A 23,209-nucleotide genomic window follows, 5' to 3' on the forward strand; every position below is an offset into this window, starting at 1 on the left:
AGAGGTGAGAAGGATTCTGGGAGTGTTACATGACTGGAGAGGTGAGGAGGATTCTGGGAGTGTCACATGACTGGAGAGGTGAGGGGGGTTCTGGGAGTGTCACATGACTGGAGAGGTGAGGAGGATTCTGGGAGTGTCACATGACTGGAGAGGTGAGGAGGATTCTGGGAGTGTCACATGACTGGATAGGTGAGGAGGATTCTGGGAGTGTCACATGACTGGAGAGATGAGGAGGATTCTGGGAGTGTCACATGACCTTACCTTCAGTCTCTGCATACAGAGTTTCCCTTCTGTGAGGTCTGCTGACCATCGCGGTATCCCCACCTCACCCCCTGGTATCTGAGAGACACGAGAAGCCCACAACATCCTCACTGATCTGCTGTCGGGGTGAGTTGAGCATTAGCAGGAATTATGGGACAGTATCCAGTGACAGCTAGTGATTTGTATGGTGGTGACTGTATCATTCTGTGTGTCAGGTTCCAATAAGGAGGCTCATTGTCTCATCTATTTCTCCATGGAGGAGGGGCAGTATATAGAAGGACACCAGGACCTCTACAAGGACGCCATGATGGAGAGTCAGCCGCCCCTCACATCACCGGGTAAGGGGAGACTTTCATTACTTGTACAGGAGAGAGCAGTACTTGGGGTCCACCTAGATAAAGCCGCCCCTCCCCCCACCCATTATCTGATAAACACATGCAGGCTCTCACAACAAATAATACATCCATAAGGGAAGAGTGTCAACGTTCTGATTAAAGTGTGGATATGTTGTGTGGCCACCATTATTCTCCAGCACTGCCTCTCTTGGGCGTGGAGGTCACTAGAGCGTCACAGGTGCCACTGGAATCCTCTTCCCCTCCTCCATGATGATGCTGGGGGATGTTAGAGACCTTGCGCTCCTCCACCTTCCATATGAGGATGTCCCGCAGGTGCACAATGGGGTTTAGGTCTGGAGACACGCGTGGCCAGTCCAGCACCTTTACCATTTAGTTTCTATAGCCAGGCAATGGTCATCTTGGAGGTGTGTTTGGGGCCATTATCATGCTGGAATACTGCCCTGCAGCCCAGTGTCTAAAGGGAGGGGCTCATGCTCTGCTTCAGTGTGTCACAGACAGTACATGTTGGCATTCATGGCTCCCCTAATGAACTGTAGCTCCCCAATTCCAGCAGCACTCATGCAGCCCCAACCCATGACTCTCCCCCCACCATACTTCACAGTAGGCAACACACACTGACACAGTTGACACCATCTGAACCAAATAAGATTATCTTGGTCTCCTTAGACCACAGGATGTATCCAGTAACAGAAACCCACCAGAGAGATGTACAGGTCCTCTTTATTCCTGGGATTGTCCACCTAGATCCCCCATCATCTGATAAACACATAGAGACAATGTATTCAGTCAGTGTGTGTGTTTCCTACAGATGTATCCAGTAACAGAAACCCACCAGAGAGATATACAGGTCCTCTTTATTCCCAGGATTGTCCACCTAGATCCCCATCATCTGATAAACACATAGAGACAATGTATTCAGTCAGTGTGTGTGTTTCCTACAGATGTATCCAGTAACAGAAACCCACCAGAGAGATGTACAGGTCCTCTTTATTCCCGGGATTGTCCACCTAGATCCCCATCATCTGATAAACACATAGAGACAATGTATTCAGTCAGTGTGTGTGTTTCCTGCAGATGTATCCAGTAACAGAGACCCACCAGAGAGATGTACAGGTCCTCTTTATTCCCAGGATTGCCCACCTAGATCCCCCATCATCTGATAATCACATAGAGACAATGTATTCAGTCAGTGTGTGTGTTTCCTACAGATGTATCCAGTAACAGGAACCCACCAGAGAGATGTACAGGTCCTCTTTATTCCTGGGATTGTCCACAGGAAGGTCACACCACCCCCCACCATCATCAGGTAGGTGGAGCTGGGGGGTCTCCAGAGACTCCAAACTGTATTATATTATCCTCCTGCATGTGCTGTTATCTGTGGTCACAATTTAAATTGGCTCTCATTTTGTGAACTTAGGGTGGAGAACTGATACATGTAAGTGCTGTGGTTAAAGAGGAAGAAGAAGAGACGTATGTGAGGAGTGATCAGCAGTGGAGGGAGACGTGATGAGGACAAGTAAAGAGGAAGAAGAAGAGACATATGTGAGGAGTGATCAGCAGTCTATGGAGGAGAGTGACATGATGAGGACATGTAAAGAGGAAGAAGAAGAGACATATGTGAGGAGTGATCAGCAGTCTATGGAGGAGGGTGACATGATGAGGACAAGTAAAGAGGAAGAAGAAGAGACGTATACGAGGAGTGATCAGCAGTCTATGGAGGAGGGTGACATGATGGGGACAAGTAAAGAGGAAGAAGGAGAGACGTATGTGAGGAGTGATCAGCAGTCTATGGAGGAGGGTGACATGATGAGGACAAGTAAAGAGGAAGAAGAGAAATATGTGAGGAGTGATCAGCAGTCTATGGAGGAGGGTGACAGGATGGGGACAAGTAAAGAGGAAGAAGAAGAGACGTATGTGAGGAGTGATGAGCAGTCTATGGAGGAGGGTGACATGATGAGGACAAGTAAAGGGGAAGAAGAAGAGACGTATGTGAGGAGTGATCAGCAGTCTATGGAGGAGGGTGACATGATGAGGACAAGTAAAGAGGAAGAAGAAGAGACATATGTGAGGAGTGATCAGCAGTCTATGGAGGAGGGAGACATGAGGACAAGTAAAGAGGAAGAAGAGACATATGTGAGGAGTGATCAGCAGTCTATGGAGGAGGGAGACATGATGAGGACAAGTAAAGAGGAAGAAGAAGAGACGTATGTGAGGAGTGATCAGCAGTCTATGGAGGAGGGTGACATGATGAGGACAAGTAAAGAGGAAGAAGAAGAGACGTATGTGAGGAGTGATCAGCAGTCTATGGAGGAGGGTGACATGATGAGGACATGTAAAGAGGAAGAAGAGGAGACGTATGTGAGGAGTGATCAGCAGTCTATGGAGGAGGGTGACATGAGGAGGACAAGTAAAGAGGAAGAAGAGACATATGTGAGGAGTGATCAGCAGTCTATGGAGGAGGGTGACATGATGAGGACATGTAAAGAGGAAGAAGAAGAGACGTATGTGAGGAGTGATCAGCAGTCTATGGGGGAGGGTGACATGATGAGGACATGTAAAGAGGAAGAAGAGATGTATGTGAGGAGTGATCAGCAGTCTATGGGGGAGGGTGACATGATGAGGACATGTAAAGAGGAAGAAGAGATGTATGTGAGGAGTGATCAGCAGTCTATGGAGGAGGGTGACATGATGAGGACAAGTAAAGAGGAAGAAGAAGAGACGTATGTGAGGAGTGATCAGCAGTCTATGGAGGAGGGTGACATGATGAGGACATGTAAAGAGGAAGAAGAGGAGACGTATGTGAGGAGTGATCAGCAGTCTATGGAGGAGGGTGACATGAGGAGGACAAGTAAAGAGGAAGAAGAGACATATGTGAGGAGTGATCAGCAGTCTATGGAGGAGGGTGACATGATGAGGACATGTAAAGAGGAAGAAGAAGAGACGTATGTGAGGAGTGATCAGCAGTCTATGGGGGAGGGTGACATGATGAGGACATGTAAAGAGGAAGAAGAGATGTATGTGAGGAGTGATCAGCAGTCTATGGAGGAGGGTGACATGATGAGGACAAGTAAAGAGGAAGAAGAGATGTATGTGAGGAGTGATCAGCAGTCTATGGGGGAGGGTGACATGATGAGGACATGTAAAGAGGAAGAAGAGATGTATGTGAGGAGTGATCAGCAGTCTATGGAGGAGGGTGACATGATGAGGACAAGTAAAGAGGAAGAAGAAGAGACATATGTGAGGAGTGATCAGCAGTCTATGGAGGAGGGTGACATGATGAGGACAAGTAAAGAGGAGGAAGAAGAGACGTATGTGAGGAGTGATCAGCAGTGTATGGAGGAGGGAGACATGATGAGGACAAGTAAAGAGGAAGAAGAAGAGACGTATGTGAGGAGTGATCAGCAGTCTATGGAGGAGAGTGACATGATGAGGACAAGTAAAGAGGAAGAAGAAGAGACATATGTGAGGAGTGATCAGCAGTGTATGGGGGAGGGTGACATGATGAGGACATGTAAAGAGGAAGAAGAAGAGACATATGTGAGGAGTGATCAGCAGTCTATGGAGGAGGGAGGCATGATGAGGACAAGTAAAGAGGAAGAAGAAGAGACGTATGTGAGGAGTGATCAGCAGTCTATGGAGGAGGGTGACATGATGAGGACAAGTAAAGAGGAAGAAGAAGAGACGTATGTAAGGAGTGATCAGCAGTCTATGGAGGAGGGTGACATGATGAGGACAAGTAAAGAGGAAGAAGAAGAGACGTATGTGAGGAGTGATCAGCAGTCTATGGAGGAGGGTGACATGATGAGGACAAGTAAAGAGGAAGAAGAGGAGACATATGTGAGGAGTGATCAGCAGTCTATGGAGGAGGGTGACATGATGAGGACAAGTAAAGAGGAGGAAGAAGAAGAGACGTATGTGAGGAGTGATCAGCAGTCTATGGAGGAGGGTGACATGATGAGGACAAGTAAAGAGGAAGAAGAAGAGACGTATGTGAGGAGTGATCAGCAGTCTATGGAGGAGGGTGACATGATGGGGACAAGTAAAGAGGAAGAAGAAGAGACATATGTGAGGAGTGATCAGCAGTCTATGGAGGAGGGTGACATGATGAGGACAAGTAAAGAGGAAGAAGAAGAGACGTATGTGAGGAGTGATCAGCAGTCTATGGAGGAGGGAGACATGATGAGGACAAGTAAAGAGGAAGAAGAGGAGACGTATGTGAGGAGTGATAAGCAGTCTATGGAGGAGGGAGACATGATGAGGACAAGTAAAGAGGAAGAAGAAGAGACGTATGTGAGGAGTGATCAGCAGTCTATGGAGGAGGGAGACATGATGAGGACAAGTAAAGAGGAAGAAGAGGAGACGTATGTGAGGAGTGATAAGCAGTCTATGGAGGAGGGAGACATGATGAGGACAAGTAAAGAGGAAGAAGAAGAGACGTATGTGAGGAGTGATCAGCAGTCTATGGAGGAGGGAGACATGATGAGGACAAGTAAAGAGGAAGAAGAGGAGACGTATGTGAGGAGTGATAAGCAGTCTATGGAGGAGGGTGACATGATGAGGACAAGTAAAGAGGAAGAAGAAGAGACGTATGTGAGGAGTGATCAGCAGTCTATGGAGGAGGGAGACATGATGAGGACAAGTAAAGAGGAAGAAGAGGAGACGTATGTGAGGAGTGATAAGCAGTCTATGGAGGAGGGAGACATGATGAGGACAAGTAAAGAGGAAGAAGAAGAGACGTATGTGAGGAGTGATAAGCAGTCTATGGAGGAGGGAGACATGATGAGGACAAGTAAAGAGGAAGAAGAGGAGACGTATGTGAGGAGTGATCAGCAGTCTATGGAGGAGGGTGACATGATGAGGACAAGTAAAGAGGAAGAAGAGACATATGTGAGGAGTGATCAGCAGTCTATGGAGGAGAGTGACATGATGAGGACAAGTAAAGAGGAAGAAGAGACATATGTGAGGAGTGATCAGCAGTCTATGGAGGAGGGAGACATGATGAGGACAAGTAAAGAGGAGGACAATGTTACAGAGGGCAGAACAGGTGAGTAATCAGCAGTAATATAGAATAAATGTGTGTGTATATTGCTGGTGTGGCTGTATTGCTGCTCACAGACTGGCCATGTTAGGAGCTGTTATTTGAACTCATTAGATATAGTGATTGTGTTTGGCGACATCTTACTAACAATAACAGTACAGACACCCTGATTGGAGTTCCCTGTTCTGTTTTTGTTTTGTTTTTTTTTCTTTATTGAAAGATTTTTGATCCGGCATATAATAATAAACAGAGTGTGTCATCACAGTAAAACATGCCATACAAATTATACAGAAGGTCAGATTTGATGTTTAACATTTTAGAAATATAGATATAAAATGTAACTGCTAGTCAGATTGACCCTCTTATGATATATGTAGAATTCCATGCTGGATGTTTTAAAAAGGAAAGACTAACAAGTAGTCATTCTGTTAGGATTACCTTTTAAGTGACCTCTAAAGGTCCACAATTCAAAAAAGCTGGATAACCTCCTAAACAGAGACCAAAGCAAAAGGAATAAACTGTTCCTGGACATCACGGATGTAAAAGGTGAGGGGGGGGGAGCCTCATGTATTTGCTTGACCCATACAAGATATTGCAGAAAGCCAGTCTGGGGGGAACATTGTCTTTTAAGCCAGGGCAAGTTTAATTTTAAGGTCATCTGATTCCCTCTAACTATCCCATGTTTTCTTAACCTGATCCGTCTTCCCTAGGATCAAATCTGAGTCGGCGTACTGTGTCGACTTCTTATATAAACTCTTGGAGAGACGGGGCCGTCACAGAGCCCCGAGACCTAATGAGAACTACCCTGGCTGCATTTAGCAGGTGTGGCCTGGAGGAAGGTCTGGGTTATTGAGGATTGATAACAATGGGGAAGGCCAGGGTGTCATGTGATTAAGTGGGCCCACCTGTCCAAGAATCTGCAAGGTGTTGGCGACCAGTGATGAGTGAGACCAGGTTGATTTAGGAGACTGGGATATCCATGGGAGAATGTGTAATGGGAAAGGTGTCATGGCTTGCTCAATGAGTGTCCATTGTTTCATGAGAATGTTCCTGTTCCAGTCAACCACCCTGGTTAGGACTGCCGCCTGGTAATACTTTCAGACATCTGGGGCTGCTAGGCCTCCATCCTGTCTGGGTCTACAAAGAATTTGCAACCGAGGTGGTTTGCCTTTCCAAATGTATCTGTTAAAGATCTTTTGTGTCTGCCTCTGAAAAACATTCGGAATACAGATCGGCAACGTTTGAAAGAGATCGAGTAATCTTGGCATGATATTCATGTTAAGCACCGAGATGCGTCCCAATCAGGATAGCTGAGGGAAATCCCATTTTTTAATATCAAGTTTAAGGGTTTCAAGGAGGGGTGGGAAATTGGATTTAAAGATGTCCTTAAAGCGGTTTAAAACCCGGACATAATATTTAATAAAAACATGTTTTCCTACTTTTTATATGCCATACGGTTATCATATTTGCATTTTTGCATGAGTATTATTATTCATTTATAAGTTATAGCTTCCCAAAAGTACAGTTTTTTGCTTTATGAGCTGACTTTGCATTTTATTAATAACTGCTTTCATTCATTCATTCATTCATTCATTCATTCATTCATTCATTCATTCATTCATTCATTCATTCAGGCAGACATGATTTGACCCTCTCTCTGTGTCCAAAGCTTCTCCACAGTCAGAGAATGTGTCACATTCCTTACGTGATACATTTACACAAGATTACATTGTTTAACTTTCAGATGCGGCAGGCTGTTCAGGAACTGAAGCTTCTAAAGCCCGTGTTTAACCCTTTGAATGATGTTCTAGTAAAAAAAAATGCTGGTTGTATATAATATGCTGTGAATAATGTATTAGAGCAAAGAAGAAATTCTGGGTTATATTCCGCTTTAATGTCAGATGTGATCTTTGTACCCAAATAAGTGATGTGTGCTGATTTTATTTTGCGGTAGATTGACATTGAGGGGTTCACCTTTATCAAAATTAATTTTGAAGAGAGAGAGGTAGACACATTTAGCAAATTCCTGGGTTAAGTTAGGAAGAGTTATAAGCAGATTAGTAAGGAAGAACAGCAAATCTTCTGCACAAGCCGCTACTTTCTGCTGGTCCTTACTCTGACAAATCTCATTGGCGATTCGGTGGGGGGCAGAGTGACTCGGCCACGAGCAGTGTGGGGTAGGTGAATGCCGATGTGCAGAAGCTGAAGTCCGACCTCTCCCCCCCCCTCCCTCTTCCCCCGCTCAACCAGCTCCTCTGGCGGAAGATTCAGCGTCACCGGCTCTGGGCTGTCTCAAACCCTACAGCGCCAGCCAGCTGCCTGATCCACGTTGTCTCCTGTCCCCTCTCTCCGATGCAGCGCATATTACTTCCAGTTTTAGTGTGCGCAGTATTGGAAAGAGGAGACAACATGGATCAGGCGGCTGGCTGGCGCTCTAGCCCGCCTGACCACTAGCCCACCAGCCTGACCACCTCCCCACTTGCCCACCAGCCTGACCACCTGCCCACTAGCCCACCAGCCGGACCACCTCCCCACTTGCCCACCAGCCTGACCACCTCCCCACTTGCCCACCAGCCTGACCACCTCCCCACTAGCCCACCAGCCTGACCACCTCCCCACTAGCCCACCAGCCTGACCACCTCCCCACTAGCCCACCAGCCGGACCACCTCCCCACTAGCCCACCAGCCGGACCACCTCCCCACTAGCCCACCAGCCTTACCACTAGCCCACCAGCCTTACCACCACCCCACTAGCCCACCAGCCTGACCACCTACCCACTAGCCTGACCACCACCCCACTAGCCACCAGCCTGATCACCACCCCATGAGCCACCAGCCTGACCACCTACCCACCCCACTAGCCACCAGCCTCACCACTTACCAACTCGCCCCACTAGCCACCAGCCTGACCACCCCCCCCCCACTATCCACCAGCCTGACCACCCACCCACTAGCCACCAGTCTCACCACTTCCCAACCCACCCCACTAGCCACCAGCCTGCCCACCTACCCCACTACCCACCAGCCTGACCACCTACCCCACTACCCACCAGCCTGACCATCTACCTACCCACCCCACTAGCCACCAGCCTGACCTACCCACCACACTAGCCACCAACCTAACCTACCTCACTAGACACCAGCCAGACCTACCTACCCACTTACCCAACCCACCAGCCTGACGTACTTACCCACCTACCCCACTTCGGTGTAACCCTCCTTTTCCACCCAGCATGACCTTAGGGCCCTTTTCCACTAGCTGCGCTTCAGAAAGCGGATTGCAGCCGTTTTGATGAGCACTGTGATGACATGTAAATCGCAGTGCTCATTTCCCACTAGCATGCGTCGTATTTTCTCTCTGCGTCCTCCAGTCCGGCCCCCTGAATTGAGAGTACACTGGATCTGTCCTATTTAAGAAACACAGACTTTGATTAATTAAACCCAATTAAGGCCACCTGCCTGCATATATAGGTGCACCTCCCCCTTCATCCCTCACTTTTCACTGTGTTTCTTAACCTATTGGTAACACAGGCTAGATTTCTTTTACAGATTTAGGCTAAGGGTCCTGCGTTGTAGTCGTTAGGACCCTTAGACCTAGGCCAAGTTCTCTGCGTGCAGCGCTAGCTACAAATGGTGGGCTAGCATTGCGGTGTGGCTCATAGCAATAGGTGTGTGGGGTAGATTACCTTTAATCTATTTGCTGTGGCTGTGCGACTGTTGGGACAGGCGGCAGTTGCCTTTTGGATGCTGGGCTGCGCATTGTTGGACGTCTCCGGAGCGGGTATGACACGTGGGGAACCACTTCCAGGTCATGCAGTCTACTTCCGCCTACGTCCCGATGCACGCGAGAAGGCAGACACTCCCACCGCTGGCAGGGCGAGCGGAAGCAGATGCCACGACGACGTCTGCTCGCCATCTCTTTCTCTTCCACATGGCAGATGCTGCTTCCAGCAATTGTTAAACACAATCATTAGATTGTATCATTGATGACCAATGGGAAAATCCATAGAAAAGATTTTTAGTTCCAAAATCCTTCAAACACAAATTTCCTTTTAAAGAGGCAGAAATTCAGAGATGGGATAAGTGCCCAAAATTGGATGCAGCACTTTCTCAATTCTCTAAAGATGCGGACCTCTCCTTTGAGGATACTGGGGCCTTAAAGGACCCATTAGATAGAAAAGTTGAGGTTTTGGAAAGAATTGGGGAAGAATTTCCCTTTGGTTTAGGCCCAACATCTTATTGTTTAGGCCCAACATCTCGTCTATCTGTGTGTCCAGGAATCTTATTTCATGGGTGGATGAGATGCAACAGTTGCTAGCAGGGGGTACTCCAGTAGAACAGGTTCTTGAGTCCTTCCCGGGGGTTTCTAGAGCCTTAGCATTCATCTGTGATGCGCTAGTGGAATCCCTTAGAGGTACAGCTAAAATTGCAGCTTTTGTAAACTCTATAAGGAGAGCAATTTGAGAACCTGGAAGGGGGATATTACATCCAAAAGCAGGTTGTGTGCTATGAAGTTTGAAGGGAAGTTACTTTTTGGCAAAGATTTGGAGAATATCTTATCCAGGTCAACAGACAAATAGAAAAAGTTCCCTGATAAACGTAAGAAAACCACTACCAAGAGGTATTTCCAGGGTAGGAATCAAATGTCACAGAAGGGGAAAATCCTGAACAGAACAAGAAATGGTCTTACTTCAGGGGTAGAGGTAGGGGAACAAACGTGTCCCAAAAACCTCGGACCCCAGGAAACAAAGACGCAAAATGACCAGTTTCAGGTCGGGGGGGGGGGGGGGGGGCTATTAAACGTTCTTCCTCAGTGGGAAAGTATCACACAAAACAAGTTCATATTGAATATAATAAAATTGGAGTGCAAACTCGAATGCAGCAGGGAGCCTCCCCCCAGGTACTACTTGACAAAACCTCCGCAAGACAGGGACAAAGCTCAGGCGTTAAGGCAGGCTGTCACCTCCTTGCTTCTGCAAATCGTAGCGGTAAGAGTACCTCCTTCAGAACTAAGGGAGGGCTTCTACTCTCACATTTTCATGGTTCGAAAACCGTCAGGAAAATATTGCCTTATTATAAATCTAAGCAACTTGAATTTTTTTTCTAAGAGAGAAAAAAATTCAAGATGGAAAAGATTTACTCGGTAAAGGACCTCCTGACTTCCTTTGCTTGATTGGCCTCGATCGATCTTCAAGACGCGTATTTACACGTTCCAATCTCCACGGTCCATCAAAGATTCTTAAGGTTTGCCCTGGAATTCGGCAACAAAACCATTTCCAGTTCAGGGCCCTCCCATTTGGGTTAGCAGCTTCTCCACGCATCTTCATGAAAATTGTAGCAGAAGTGACAGCCTGCCTTGACCTGGAAAATATCAGAATTGTCCCATATCTGGATGATTTTCCTATTTTTGCTCAGACAAAAGAACATTTAGAAAGAGTTTTAAAAATTTGCTTACAGATCCTGCAAAGGTTAGGATGGGTGATCATTTGGGAGAAGTCAAACTTAGTTCCATCCCAAAAGGTTTTATTTCTAGGTTACTCGTTAGACACAGTAAGTCAAAAAACTTGGTTACCCCTAGAAAAGATAGAGAAACTTTCTCGAAAGATTTCAAGTTTGCTGAGTCAAGAAGAGATCTCGCTACGGGAAGCATGTTCTCTACTGGGGTCCATGACCTTTTGCATTCCAGCATTACAGTGGGCACAGTTACACCCCCACCTTCTACAGGAGTGGTTCCTATCAGAAGGGGGAGGCCAACAGAGAAAGTGAAAGCCAACAGAGCAAGTCAGAAACTCTTTAAGTTGGTGGCAGAACCCCCACAATCTCTCTCAGGGCCGAAGTTGAGTCCAGCAGGAGGAAATCAGGGTCACCACAGACGCCAACGCCTGGGGGGCCCATTGCCAGAATATCCAGATTCAAGGAGTATGGAGTCAGGAACTGAAGTTAAGTTCCTCCAACTTCAGGGAACTGTCAGCCGTAAAAGAAGCTTTACTAGCTCTGATAGAGGTAGTGAAGAGCAAGCATGTCAAAATCTTGTCCGACAATATTGTAACAGTGACATATCTAAACAAGCGAGGCGGAACCAGTGTCCGTACACTTATTTACCTTTCCCTAGAGATTCTTCACTGGTCAGAAAAGCATCTCTTATCTCTGTCGGCAGTCCACATAAAGGGTTCAACAAACCAATTAGCGGACAGTTTAAGTCGCAGGACAGTACGGGAGGCAGAATAGGAACTTTGTCCAGAGATTTTCAAACTCATAACCCAGAGGTGGGGGGTTTCCCAGAATAGACCTCTTTGCCTCCCCTTTAAATGCAAAACTTCCAGATTTTTGTTCGTTGGACGTCTCTTCAAGGAACAACAGATTAGACGCTCTAACAGTAAATTTGGGAAAGGACTTGGTCTATGCATTCCCTCCATTCAATCTGCTTCTAAGGGTGGTCAGGAAGATTCAGTTAGAACAGGCCAAGGTGATTCCTATCACTCCTTGGTGGCCCAGAAGGGCCTGGTTTCCAATAGTCAGATTGCTAGCTATACAGGATCCTTGGAAACTCCTGTGCAGGCCAGATCTACTTTCTCAGAATGGAATCGTTCATCCAGATCCACTAAAACTCAGTCTCCCAGCTTGGATCCTGAGAAGCAGCTGTTAGCAAAGAGGGTTTTCAGACAAAGTAATCCAGACCCTCTTTAAAAGTAGGATAGAGGTTACAAAGATAATTTATGGGAAGGTTTGGAAAACCTTCAATGGATGGAAAGAAAGGAGAGGTTTCCAAACACACCAAAATGGTCTACCACTCGTTTTAGACTTTCTACAAGATGGAGTACAATGTTCTCCCCAACATTTTTTTTCCAGCTGGGTGGCATGAAAAAGTAGCCAGGTGGGGCGAGATGAGAATGCAGGGCCGGTGCTTCTGTGCGCAACTCTGCTTACAGCATAGGAGGAGGTGAGCTGATGACAGCCGGGTGGTCACCAAATCTAGCCGGGTGGAGCACCCAGCTAAAAGAGCCTGGGGAGAACACTGGAGTAGATTTGGGTCTTTCGGTTAGTACTATTAAGGTACAAATTGCAGCTTTGTCTATATTCCTAGATAGACAATTAGCAAAAGAACAGTATGCTAAAGCATTTGTTAAAGCAGTGTCAAGGTCCAGGCCCATTCAGTCAAAGACCTTTCCACCTTGGGACCTGCCATTGGTACTACAGGAGCTTCAGAAACCTCCTTTTGAGCCGTTCGATCAAATTGACCCAAAATATCTAACCCTTAAAGTAGCTTTCCTGTTGGCCATGACGACGGCTAGGAGGGTAGGTGACTTACAGGCTTTATCTACTAAAGACCCTTATATGACGATACAACCTGACAAAATTGTTTTCAGGACTGATCAGACATACATTCCCAAAGTAAATTCAAAATTTCACAGGACACAATTCTCCCTTCCTTCTGTGCTAACCCTAAAACTGGAAAAAAACCTGTTTCATTCTTTAGATGTGAGAAGAGCAGTGCTAGTTTATTTGGAGAGAACTAAGCAATGGAGAAGATGAAAGAAGTTACTAGTTTTGTTTGCAGGACAAAGGAAAGGTTTGCAAGCCACTAAATCCTCGGTAGCTAGATGGATCATTAGACAGACGATAGACATTTGCTACCAGTCAGCAGGTAAACAATCTCCAATGCAAGTTAAAGCCCATTCGACCAGATCAGTCTCTACCTCATGGGCAGAAAGAGCAGGGGCATCTTTAGATCAAATTTGTAGAACTGCAACATGGTCAAACCCATCAACGTTTATAAGGCACTACAGAATTGACCTGCTGTTAAATCAGGACATGTCCTACAGAAGAAAAGTTCTGCAGGCAGTTGTCCCACCCTAATTGTAAGTAAGAGCAAGTTCTCTGTGGTCTCTCAATTCAGGGGGTCGGACTAGAGGACGCAGAGAGAAAATACCTGTTAGTGTCTGGTAGGCCTGAACGATATTAGGAAAAAATTGAATTAAGCGATTTCTGTCTGAAATTGCAATTTCGATACGATTCACGATTTCCCTCAAATCAAGCTTTGTTCCCCCTCTTTGCCTTTTTTTTCCCCCTCTGTCTCTCTTTGTGCCCCCTTTGCCTCTTTATGCCTCCTCTGGGTCTTTCTCTTGCCCCCTTTGTGTCTCTGTGCCCACTCTGTTTCTCTCTGTGTCTCTCTCTGTGCCCACTCTGTCTCTCTGTGCCTCCTCTGTCCCCCAAGCTGTATCAGTGCTAGACATACCTTCCACCACGAGTCCAGCGATGCCCATACTTCGCCTCCTGCAGGCTCTAATGCACAGAATACTTCCTGTATGTCATGTGACATACAGGAACCCGGAGTTTTGCCAAGCACAAGAGGCGGCAGATGGCAATAGAGGGCGGACAGCATTTCGACTTGTGCAGAGGGTATGTCCAACGATGCAGGCCGCACTTCTTCAAACTTCCTCATGCGGAAATGACGTGATCGCGATAATTGCCGCTTTGACGATTCCGAAATTGTGATCTTGGTGATCGCGATTTCGGTTTAAATTCGATTTATCTTTCAGGCCTAGTGTCTGGTAATTGGTATTTCTGATAGTCCTTCAGTCCGGCCCCCTCTATAACCCATACCCTATAGTCACTCCTGGTGTAAGGTTCTGACTCACTTCCTTCTGGCTTTGCGTGTGTGCACCTTGCTGTATATTACTCTGTGATAAGTGAGGGATGAAGGGGGAGGTGCACCTATATATGCAGGCAGGTGGCCTTAATTGGGTTTAATTAATCAAAGTCTGTGTTTTTTAAATAGGATGGAACCAGTGTACTCTCAGGGGGCCGGACTGAAGGACTATCAGAAATACCTATTACCAGACACTAACAGGTATTTTTCTGAAACACAGTTGTCGGGCAATCATGCTCCGTTCCCGGCAGCTATATGGAGAAATCACAGGTAGTGTAAATTGTAGGTTGCGTGATCGCAGCGCAATTACGATCGCACATCCTAGTGGAAAAGGGCCCTTACTTCCCACTCGGCTACTTTTTCATGCCACCCGGCTGAAAAAAAATTCTGGGGAGAGCCCTGAAGCTGATAATGGTCATTGTACATTACTGTACACAGATTGGTCACAGTAGGGGGGAGTTAGTGTTACTGGCCTGTAATAAGCTGATAATGGTCACTGTACATTACTGTACACAGATTGGTCACAGTAGGGGGTGACTTAGTGTTACCGGCCTGTAATAAGCTGATAATGGTCACTGTACATTACTGTACACAGATTGGTCACAGTAGGGGTGACTTAGTGTTACTGGCCTGTAATAAGCTGATAATGGTCACTGTACATTACTGTACACAGATTGGTCACAGTAGGGGGAGTTAGTGTTACTGACCTGTAATAAGCTGATAATGGTCACTGTACATTACTGTACACAGATTGGTCACAGTAGGGGGTGACTTAGTGTTACCGGCCTGTAATAAGCTGATAATGGTCACTGTACATTACTGTACACAGATTGGTCACAGTAGGGGGTGACTTAGTGTTACTGGCCTGTAATAAGCTGATAATGGTCACTGTACATTACTGTACACAGATTGGTCACAGTAGGGGTGACTTAGTGTTGCTGGCCTGTAATAAGCTGATAATGGTCACTGTACATTACTGTACACAGATTGGTCACAGTAGGGGGAGTTAGTGTTACTGACCTGTAATAAGCTGATAATGGTCACTGTACATTACTGTACACAGATTGGTCACAGTAGGGGGTGACTTAGTGTTACCGGCCTGTAATAAGCTGATAATGGTCACTGTACATTACTGTACACAGATTGGTCACAGTAGGGGGTGACTTAGTGTTACTGGCCTGTAATAAGCTGATAATGGTCACTGTACATTACTGTACACAGATTGGTCACAGTAGGGGTGACTTAGTGTTACCGGCCTGTAATAAGCTGATAATGGTCACTGTACATTACTGTACACAGATTGGTCACAGTAGGGGTGACTTAGTGTTACTGGCCTGTAATAAGCTGATAATGGTCACTGTACATTACTGTACACAGATTGGTCACAGTAGGGGTGACTTAGTGTTACCGGCCTATAGTAAGCTGATAATGGTCACTGTACATTACTGTACACAGATTGGTCACAGTAGGGGGTGACTTAGTGGTACTGGCCTGTAATAAGCTGATAATGGTCACTGTACATTACTGTACACAGATTGGTCACAGTAGGGGTGGCTTAGTGTTACCGGCCTGTAATAAGCTGATAATGGTCACAGTACATTACTGTACACAGATTGGTCACAGTAGGGGGTGACTTAGTGTTACCAGCCTGTAATAAGCTGATAATGGTCACTGTACATTACTGTACACAGATTGGTCACAGTAGGGGTGACTTAGTGTTACTGGCCTGTAATAAGCTGATAATGGTCACTGTACATTACTGTACACAGATTGGTCACAGTAGAGGTGACTTAGTGTTACTGGCCTGTAATAAGCTGATAATGGTCACTGTACATTACTGTACACAGATTGGTCACAGTAGGGGTGACTTAGTGTTACCGGCCTGTAATAAGCTGATAATGGTCACTGTACATTACTGTACACAGATTGGTCACAGTAGGGGTGACTTAGTGTTACTGGCCTGTAATAAGCTGATAGTGGTCACTAAACATTACTGTACACAGATTGGTCACAGTAGGGGTGACTTAGTGTTACTGGCCTGTAATAAGCTGATAATGGTCACTGTACATTACTGAACACAGATTGGTCACGGTAGGGATGACTTAGTGTTACCGGTCTGTAATATGCTGATAATGGTCACTGTACATTACTGTACACAAATTGGTCACAGTAGGGGGTGACTTAGTGTTACCGGCCTGTGATAAGCTGATAATGGTCACTGTACATTACTGTACACAGATTGGTCACAGTAGGGGTGACTTAGTGTTACCAGCCTGTAATAAGCTGATAATGGCCACTGTATATTACTGTACACAATTTGGTCACAGTAGGGGTGACTTAGTGTTACCGGCCTGTAATAAGCTGATAATGGTCACTGTACATTACTGTACACAGATTGGTCACAGTAGGGGGTGACTTAGTGTTACCGGCCTGTAATAAGCTGATAATGGTTACTATACATGACTGTACACAGATTGGTCACAGTAGGGGTGACTTAGTGTTACCGGCCTGTAATAAGCTGATAATGGTCACTGTACATTACTGTACACAGATTGGTCACAGTAGGGGGTGACTTAGTGTTACCAGCCTGTAATAAGCTGATAATGGTCACTGTACATTACTGTACACAGATTGGTCACAGTAGGGGTGACTTAGTGTTACTGGCCTGTAATAAGCTGATAATGGTCACTGTACATTACTGTACACAGATTGGTCACAGTAGGGGTGACTTAGTGTTACCGGCCTGTAATAGGCTGATAATGGTCACTGTACATTACTGTACACAGATTGGTCACAGTAGGGGTGACTTAGTGTTACTGGCCTGTAATAAGCTGATAGTGGTCACTAAACATTACTGTACACAGATTGGTCACAGTAGGGGTGACTTAGTGTTACTGGCCTGTAATAAGCTGATAATGGTCACTGTACATTACTGTACACAGATTAGTCACAGTAGGGATGACTTAGTGTTACCGGTCTGTAATATGCTGATAATGGTCACTGTACATTACTGTACACAAATTGGTCACAGTAGGGGGTGACTTAGTGTTACCGGCCTGTGATAAGCTGATAATGGTCACTGTACATTACTGTACACAGATTGGTCACAGTAGGGGTGACTTAGTGTTACCAGCCTGTAATAAGCTGATAATGGCCACTGTATATTACTGTACACAATTTGGTCACAGTAGGGGTGACTTAGTGTTACCGGCCTGTAATAAGCTGATAATGGTCACTGTACATTACTGTACACAGATTGGTCACAGTAGGGGGTGACTTAGTGTTACCGGCCTGTAATAAGCTGATAATGGTTACTATACATGACTGTACACAGATTGGTCACAGTAGGGGTGACTTATTGTTACTGGCCTGTAATAAGCTGATAATGGTCACTGTACATTACTGTACACAGATTGGTCACAGTAGGGGTGACTTAGTGTTACCGGCCTGTAATAAGCTGATAATGGTCACTGTACATTACTGTACACAGATTGATCACAGTAGGGGGTGACTTAGTGTTACCGGCCTGTAATAAGCTGATAATGGTTACTATACATGACTGTACACAGATTGGTCACAGTAGGGGTGACTTAGTGTTACCGGCCTGTAATAAGCTGATAATGGTCACTGTACATTACTGTACACAGATTGGTCTCAGTAGAGGTGACTTATTGTTACTGGCCTGTAATAAGCTGATAATGGTCACTGTACATTACTGTACACAGATTGGTCACAGTAGGGGTGACTTAGTGTTACCGGCCTGTAATAAGCTGATAATGGTCACTGTATATTACTGTACACAATTTGGTCACAGTATGGGTGACTTAGTGTTACCGGCCTGTAATAAGCTGATAATGGTCACTGTACATTACTGTACACAGATTGGTCTCAGTAGAGGTTGACTTAGTGTTACCGGCCTGTAATAAGCTGATAATGGTCACTGTACATTACTGTACACAGATTGATCACAGTAGGGGGTGACTTAGTGTTACCGGCCTGTAATAAGCTGATAATGGTTACTATACATGACTGTACACAGATTGGTCACAGTAGGGGTGACTTAGTGTTACCGGCCTGTAATAAGCTGATAATGGTCACTGTACATTACTGTACACAGATTGGTCACAGTAGGGGTGACTTAGTGTTACTGGCCTGTAATAAGCTGATTATGGTGACTGTACGTTACTGTACATATACACTTTTGTATAGTATTATATACTTGCCAAAAAATATTGTTTTCGTCTGCCTTTAGCTCTGATCACAGCTGATATTCTTCTTGGCCTGGACTCTATAAGATGCTGACGCTGTTACTGAGGAATGTTGGCCCATGCTCACACAACGGCAGCGCTAAGTTGGGTCAGATTGGATGGTGACGTTTCCAAGCTTTGAAGTGATCTTTTGTCTTCGCCCCACAAATGCTCAGCAGGATTGAGGTCAGGGGACTGAGCTGGACATGGAAGCAGGTTAAACTCTGATTGATGTTCCTCAAACCAGCTGGAGACCGATCGAGCACAGTGGCAAGGGCCCACAACAGGCGTCTTTTCCTATTTTCTGAAATACCAAAGGCACTCTTGATGGTCTCCTGCTGCTAAAGCCCATCCTTTGCAAAGTCCGTCTTGGTGTGCATTGGGATAGGCTTTGTGATGAATTCAGCTGTCATTTGCTGTGTTGTTGCTCTTCTGTTGCTGCGGACTATGCTTGCTGCTCGTCTTACACCTCTCTCGTTCACCAGCCTTGTGACCAGAATAGTCCAAGATAATCTCTTGAAGTTTTTTGTCAATTGCCACTCTCTAGACACCGGAGATATTAGGTGAGAAAATCCTAAAACAGTCATTGTTTCAGAGATGCTAGCACCATCTTTTCTTGTACCAACAATCATCCCTCCTTAAAAGTCACTTTAATCTTTAGTTGTACCCATTTTGACATTAAAGTGTTATGCAACTGAGCATGTCCTCTGTAGCAGAACAGCATTCAAACAGGTAAACACAGCACTTGGTTCTTTAGTGGAAAGCAAGAGGTGATAACATTATCTTTGTTTACATTCCTCTGTCTGCTACAATCAGGCTTGCTCAAATCTGTATTTGGAAGACACCCGGATAGTTCTATCCGGATATCTCCCAGTAAACCTGTGTGTGTGTGTGCGCGCGTGCGTGGGGAGGGGGGGGCAGGGGTGTCAAGCTTACCTGTCTGACGTCTTGCTTCGTCCCTCGGTGCCTCCCGCGATGCGCTCCAAGCACATCACATGACTCCAAACACTTCCTCCTTCAACCCGGAAGGAGGAAGTGTTTGGAGTCACGTGACCGACGCGTGGACCGTATCATGGGAGGCACTGAGGGACGAAGCAAGAAGACGTCACACAGGTGAGATTGACACCCCCCCCCCCCCCCCCCCCCCCGCACAGGTTTACTGGGAGATATCCGGATAGAACTATCTGGGTATCTCCCGAATACGGATTTGTAGCCTGGCTACAATTAGTATACAGCCAGCAGCTTGCTGAAACAGAGCTGCATACATCGTAGAATGAGAGAGAGATGAGAAGTGATCACTTGATACTTTATAATATATAAATATAGCAGCTGTGCAGTAAAATGCAATGGCAGCTTTCAAATAAACTGTACTTTGGTAATTTGTTACAGAAAATATAACTTGTGCAAATATGGTAACTGTATGGGTAATAAAAAGGAGGTAAACACATTTTATTGAATGTTATATCATAACATTATGAAGATTAACAACGACTTTGTCCGAAGCTGAGCGTTACTTATATAGGTGTATCTGCATTGTTACATCACTCTACGTCACTCTTGGATTGGTTGACTTTCAAATAAGGGGTGTGTCTAATTTTTTGACTACTCTGTGTATTTTTATATTTATATCCAGCTACAGCAGTATTAGTGGTTTGGGATCTCCATGACATAAATGGATAATTCCTCCACCTCGCAGCTCCTATAATTTAGTGTTGTGTAACGTCACAATGGCCTCAATTCACTAAGCTTATCTCCTGTCTTTAATAACGTTTCTAGAGTTGTTACCATGGTGATAAGGCATGTAGTATTCAGGAAACATTTTACCTCAGGCAAACCTAAAGTTAACTCTTCTGTCTTTAAGTTAACTATTCAAGCCTTAAAATAACTCCAGAGTTAAAGGCAGGCTGTTTATTAACTGTGTGTGAAATTAACTACAGAGGAGGTAACTTGAGTAATGAAGAGATAAGATAACTCTCTCACTGTGTGGTGGCAAGTTTACTCTTGCCTTATTATCTCCAGCATGATCTTAGTGAATTGAGGCCAATATCTTTATTTGCACAATTGGGGACAAGAGAGAGGTAAAGGGACATTACAAGGGGCATATGAGTGACACGAGGATACAATGGTAATAAGAATGTGTAAGTGACACCACATTGCTCTACAAACATAACACAGATGTCTTGCTATAAGTACATAGAGGTCTGTTGTCACAGGAGTCACACATTGCTGCCATTGTCTCATCAAGCTCTACAATTTACTGCTTTCCATGTATGTTACACCAACTCATGCGCCTAAGCATACAGTCTTGCTAGAATTTATTTCAAAACATTAATAAAAAATGTCATAAAATATGCCGTAAAAACTGGTTTGTGATCACACAACAGGAAATGTATTTGATTGGCTGAATTCCTAGCTACATGATATTTTCATGCAAGGCATAGTTATTGCCCTGTGATTGGCCGCCTGTAATGAGCACAACCTTCTGCAGTTCTCTGTCAGGCTGATAACTAGTGATGGTCAGTGACGTGCCAATAACTCTGAGATGGTGCAAATTATATGTAAAATTATGCAGCTGCTGCATCTGGCCCATTTCCAATCAGCATAAACTTTGCACCAACTTGGAATTATCAGCAGCTCACTGACCCTCCCTAATGATAATTGCTCCTCCCCTCAGAATTCTCTAACAGGAAGTGATGATGTTTCTCTATTTGCAGGGCGGAGTCCCGGCATCAGGAACCTCTCAGAGACTCGTCTCTCTGTATCCACAGACTGTACAGCGGATGATGATGTCACTGGACAAGAGTCTCCTGCAGATATCCTGGTGACCCCAAATATTCCCCCAGACTCACCTCTCCTGTCTAACCCTGAGGGGCCTCATACCCAGCACAGCTCTCCCCCTGCTGGAGGGTCTCATTCCTGTTCCACATGTGGGAAATGTTTTGTGCGGAAATCACATCTTGTTATACATGAGAGATCTCACACTGGTGAGAAGCCCTATTCATGTGCTGAGTGTGGGAAATGTTTTTTTCAGAAATCACATCTTGTCAGGCATGAGAGATATCACACTGGTGAGAAGCCCTATTCATGTGCTGAGTGTGGGAAATGTTTTGTTTATAGATCACAACTTGTCACCCATAAGAGATCTCACACTTGTGAGAAGCCATATTCATGTACCGAGTGTGGGAAATGTTTTGGAACTAAAGGAAGCCTTGTCAGACATGAGACAGTTCACACTGGTGAGATGATCTATTCATCTGCTGAGTGCGGAAAATGTATGGAACAGAAATTGCATCTTGTCAAACATAAGAGATCTCACACTGGTGAGAAGCCCTATTCATGTGCTGAGTGTGGGAAATGTTTTGTATGGAAATCAGAGCTTGTTAAACATAAGAGAATTCACACTGGTGAGAAACCTTATTGTTGTACTGAGTGTGGGAAATGCTTTGCTCTTAAATCAGACCTTGTCAGACATGAGAGATTTCACACTGGTGAGAAGCCCTATTCATGTGCTGAGTGTGGGAAATGCTTTGCATATAAACCAGACCTTGTCACACATGAGAGAACTCACACTGGTGAGAAGCCATATTCATGTGCTGAGTGCGGGAAATGTTTTGGACATAAAAAAAGCCTTGTCAAACATGAGAGATCGCACACTGGTGAGAAGCCTTATTCATGTGCTGAGTGTGGGAAATGCTTCGCATATAAACCAGACCTTGTCACCCATGTGAGAACTCACACTGGTGAGAAGCCATATTCCTGTGCTGAGTGTGGGAAATGTTTTGGACATAAAAAAAGCCTTGTCATACATGCGAGATCTCACACTGGTGAGAAGCCCTATTCATGTGCTGAGTGTGGGAAATGTTTTGCACGGAAAACACAACTTGATATACATCAGAGATCTCACACTGGTGAGAAGCCATTTTCGTGTGCTGAGTGTGGGAAATGTTTTGTACATAAATCACACCTTGCTAGACATGAGAGATCTCACACTGGTGATAAGTAAGGGTCAGTGATAGCTTTGCCTCCAGAGAACCTGAAGTGGCCACAGCATACTGCTCTCCATCTCCCCAGCATAGCAGGCGGTAGGGAGGGGAGGGGGGTGCAGCAGCCAATAACAGGCTTGCTCAGTTCCGCTTATCCCTCTCTCATCACTGGGGAGAAGCTCTATTACTGCACTGAGTGTGGGAAATGCTTTGGTCATCAGTGTTCCTATTATCTCTTGCTAGATGCACATGGCAGCATATTTACCCAGAATCCCGAGGACTCTGTCATGCTGCTCACTGCATTGGTTTGTAAAGCATTAAACTCCCTGCACTGAGGTGACATGATGAGATAAACATGGCTACATATAGTACTAAGTCGACTTGCCTGTGTCAGGTTTTTATTTATTCCATTGCAAGGGTTAAAGAGAACCCGAGGTGGGCTTGTGAACTCCTATTAGGACACAGAGACACGTTCTGTATACATTCACCTGCCTCTGTGTCCTTTCTGGTTCAATTTGTTTTTATTAAAGTTTTTGAAGTTGTAAAAACAAGCAAGCAAGCATGGTAAAGGCAATGACAATATTTAGGCAAAGGTAACATCGAAATGTTGGTTACTGATGACAAGTGAAAGAGAAATACAAAAAGGTTAATAACAATGAACAATTCAGTGTTTA

General features: G+C 45.3%; 1 protein-coding gene across 1 annotated transcript in view; it reads left to right on the forward strand.

Moving 5' to 3' along the window:
• The window catches only part of LOC137537290 (zinc finger protein 585A-like), an 87,261-nt gene extending 64,706 nt beyond the window's left edge, over positions 1-22,555 (forward strand). The window contains exons 7-11 of the mRNA XM_068259368.1: positions 477-599; positions 1,826-1,923; positions 2,035-2,120; positions 13,980-14,055; positions 21,524-22,555. Of these exons, the coding sequence (XP_068115469.1) occupies positions 477-599; positions 1,826-1,923; positions 2,035-2,120; positions 13,980-14,055; positions 21,524-22,555 (1,415 nt within the window). The remainder of the gene's footprint in view (positions 1-476; positions 600-1,825; positions 1,924-2,034; positions 2,121-13,979; positions 14,056-21,523) is intronic.
• Positions 22,556-23,209: the final 654 nt, after the last annotated feature.

The sequence above is a fragment of the Hyperolius riggenbachi genome, chromosome 10, assembly GCF_040937935.1.
Source record: "Hyperolius riggenbachi isolate aHypRig1 chromosome 10, aHypRig1.pri, whole genome shotgun sequence".
In the NCBI taxonomy this organism is placed as follows: Eukaryota; Metazoa; Chordata; class Amphibia; order Anura; family Hyperoliidae; genus Hyperolius; species Hyperolius riggenbachi.